At 44.7% G+C, this 2,972-nt stretch overlaps 2 protein-coding genes across 3 annotated transcripts in view; one reads left to right on the forward strand and one right to left on the reverse strand.

Moving 5' to 3' along the window:
• The window catches only part of Pmar_PMAR018751 (hypothetical protein), a 6,806-nt gene that overhangs the window by 1,546 nt on the left and 2,288 nt on the right, over window positions 1-2,972 (forward strand). The window lies entirely within an intron of this gene.
• On the reverse strand, window positions 110-1,513 carry Pmar_PMAR018752 (conserved hypothetical protein). The gene is made up of 8 exons (XM_002783559.1): window positions 1,351-1,513; window positions 1,108-1,297; window positions 999-1,065; window positions 775-930; window positions 666-724; window positions 529-618; window positions 419-478; window positions 110-376 (listed from the first exon to the last, which is right to left on the reverse strand). Exons 1-8 carry the CDS (start codon window positions 1,465-1,467, stop codon window positions 174-176), a joined length of 942 nt encoding a protein of 313 aa, XP_002783605.1. The 5' UTR covers window positions 1,468-1,513; the 3' UTR covers window positions 110-173.

The raw sequence follows: 2,972 nt of genomic DNA on the forward strand, positions 1-2,972 counted from the left end.
AAAAGTGATTAGGTCAAGTAACAGATATCCACCCAACCCCACGAAGGTAGTGATAACACAATAATAAGCCGTGATAGAGACAAGGTGTGGTATCTAATAGTTCTCTGTACACGACAGTGGCTATTGTTCTAAATCTTTGTTATACACGAGTATTTTGTTGTCAGCTACAAGGCTTAGAGAGTGTGGTACTCGGTCACGAATTGATCCAATTTGGAGTTCAACTGGGGCACGATGGATTTAATTATGATTGATCGAGCAGCAGTAATGGTATCTCTATCGACACTCTCCTTGGGATCTTTAACATTGACATGGAAGGTGTAGGGCTCCATATCATTAGCGAAGTCATCAACCTTCACATCAGCATTCAGTTGAATACCTACTCAAGGATGATAGTAGTAGTATACTACTAAGGACTCACCCTTGAATGTAACATTAGTACTCAACTTGAACTTGTAATCATATACATACCGTGCTGTTCCTGAAGACAGTATCCTATCACACCATAATGACATCACGATACTCCCGTACCTCTAACAATTGGAATGGCGGCATCCCCCTCCAAGTTATCGATCGAATCAACGACAAGATCAAGGCCTTCAGGTGCATTGAAGGTAGATCCTGTATGAACATAGACACCTCCTATTAACAAATATCCCGACCCTTACCAGGGATATTCTGTTTAAGCCAATCATTAGCCCATTCGGTAGTATTCCGTTCTTCGTACCTAAACTTACCATAGACACCAATTGTCATCATTATCCTACTCCTTCTTACGTATCAGCTGTGTTCCAAACACTCTTGCCTGCATGACTACCATCACCAGAATCGGTTACTTGTATCCTCTCTGGACTACTAGCTTCCTGTTGGGGTACTATCTCATGTGGTTTAAACTCTTCTTTCTTCTCTGGTATCCATTCCCGATGACGATACCTTATAACATGATAACACTACTGTACTCATAATACTAGGGTGGTGGTGGTGGTGGTGATCTCTATTACCAATTAAGCTTCTCATCCTCTACTACCACATCATCATCCTTCTTTGATCGGAATGGTTCAGCAGCCCCTACACACACATCAATCTCAATACTCCCTAGGAACCCCCTACGTTTGGCAGCAGCAGCTCTCTCAGCATCTTGTTCATGTCTTGACTTCTCCTTCTTGGCTTTAGGCTTCTTACATATACGTTTATGGAATCGCCAGTCCTCCTTTTGACAATTCCGATCGCAGTATACCACTTTCTTACAGATACCGCACCGTAGAGGATTCCCGGGGATCTTACCACAATTAGAACACTCCTAATCATCAAGGACGATCAGTAAAGACTCGTAAGCCGCGCTTTAAGACCCACCTTAGGAACAACTTCCTGGGTGGTGGTGGTGGCTTCACTACTGGATTCTTCTTTACTCCGTATCTTGTCCATATCAGATAAATCCACAGGCATCGGTGTAGGAAGGGAGTTCATCATATTCGTATGTTGTTACCAGAAATGAGAGAAATCAGATCGAACAACTGTGGATCATGGCGGAATACATCAACCACCATCATCACAAACCTATGTCTGCCTGGATTGCGGCAAACAACAACAACCACGACAACAACTCAAGTAATAATAGAATACTAAGGAGCACAGAGACTCATGAGGATGATGACTATACTCGATATGGAAACGTTACAGAGACGAAAAACTTCGGGTGGCAACCGCAGGACTTATGCACGCAGGAAAGGATGATAATGATGATCCGTGTTATCATCGATATTAAGTCGTGATTAGGGAGGGTAAGAATGTGGCAGACACTAATAAAGGTCATATCCCGAATAGAGATGAGGATCCTCGGTAGGGGGCCTATCACACGAAGGGTAATAACCTCATCAGTGATACGCAAGGTAGTAGCGGCCTGCTAACGACTTGCATGCTGTTTCAACCCTTGAGCTCTAACTATTGAGTATTGAATTGATTCAGCTAAGGACGGCGTACTAGATGATACTTGTAGGGTGGCCGCTGGACTCCATCATTTATGACAAGGATTATACCTCACTGAGGGCTACAACTCTCGGAGAGTGATCATCACATTACTCGCTGTGAACCCCAGACTGTAGAGTATTACCCTCTAGTGATCTGAGATAGATGAATAAAAGATATACTCGTAGATATGAATATTACCTGTTAACCTCCAGACATGTCAGATCCTGAACAAAAGAGCTAAATTGAGGAGATCAGGATTAAGTTGTTGAGTACCAAGGTAAAAGGACGTTACACACCTTCGAAAACTACTTATCCATCTCGAGGTCTCCATCTCACACTGCTAGGCCAACGCTGCTCGTACTGTTGATGTCGATTAACAGTAACATCACCTATGCCAATGCAACCCACCGAAGACTCCGTGGCGCGCTCAGTTTACACGGGCGAGCGCTTTTTACATGCGCATCTTGAAACGGATTCGTCATGTGGGTTGCACACACTTCGCATCAGCGTCTTACTTCAACATTTTCTAGTAGATATGTTTGGCCCATTGAGTGTCTCAGTGACTGCTTCTTCTAAGAAGTCCGGCAGTAACACTGCTGCTTCTACTCCTGAACAAGGTCCAACCTCAACTAACCGTGTACCTATTTCGCCCTCTGATTATCTTCCCGAGGCATACATAACAGGAGTAAAGGTACATCAATCTGTTCCTCATTCATAACTGTGACCACCTTTCTGTCAGTTACTCGGTCCGGATGCTAACGACGACACTGAGATCGCCTCTCACTTTTCTTCGATGCTCCGGAGCAGTTCGAGTGAGGTTCCCTTGCGACCCTTGTGAGGTCTACTGGTCTCTTTGCCAGGTCCACAGCTCTCCCCGAGGATCTCTGCAGGTGACATCAGCGCTGGTGAGCAGTCTTTACCCTGCCTCTATCTTGTACTTCCGTGCAGGTCGCGGCCGACAGCTGCTCTTCTTCATTGACTGGGATGATACTATCCTCCCTACGACT

This window comes from Perkinsus marinus (assembly GCF_000006405.1).
Source record: "Perkinsus marinus ATCC 50983 genomic scaffold scf_1104296936966, whole genome shotgun sequence".
Lineage (NCBI taxonomy): Eukaryota > Perkinsozoa > Perkinsida > Perkinsidae > Perkinsus > Perkinsus marinus.

Bases quoted from the DNA above. Each gene is read 5' to 3' on its own strand.
- Pmar_PMAR018752 (XM_002783559.1), bottom strand. From the start codon at position 1,467: ATGATGAACTCCCTTCCTACACCGATGCCTGTGGATTTATCTGATATG. The intron at 931-998 runs GTAATAGAGATC...TCATGTTATAAG, and splicing joins GAGGATGAGAAGCTTAATTG to GTATCGTCATCGGGAATGGA. The intron at 619-665 runs GTAAGGGTCGGG...ATGTTCATACAG, and splicing joins GCTTAAACAGAATATCCCTG to GATCTACCTTCAATGCACCT.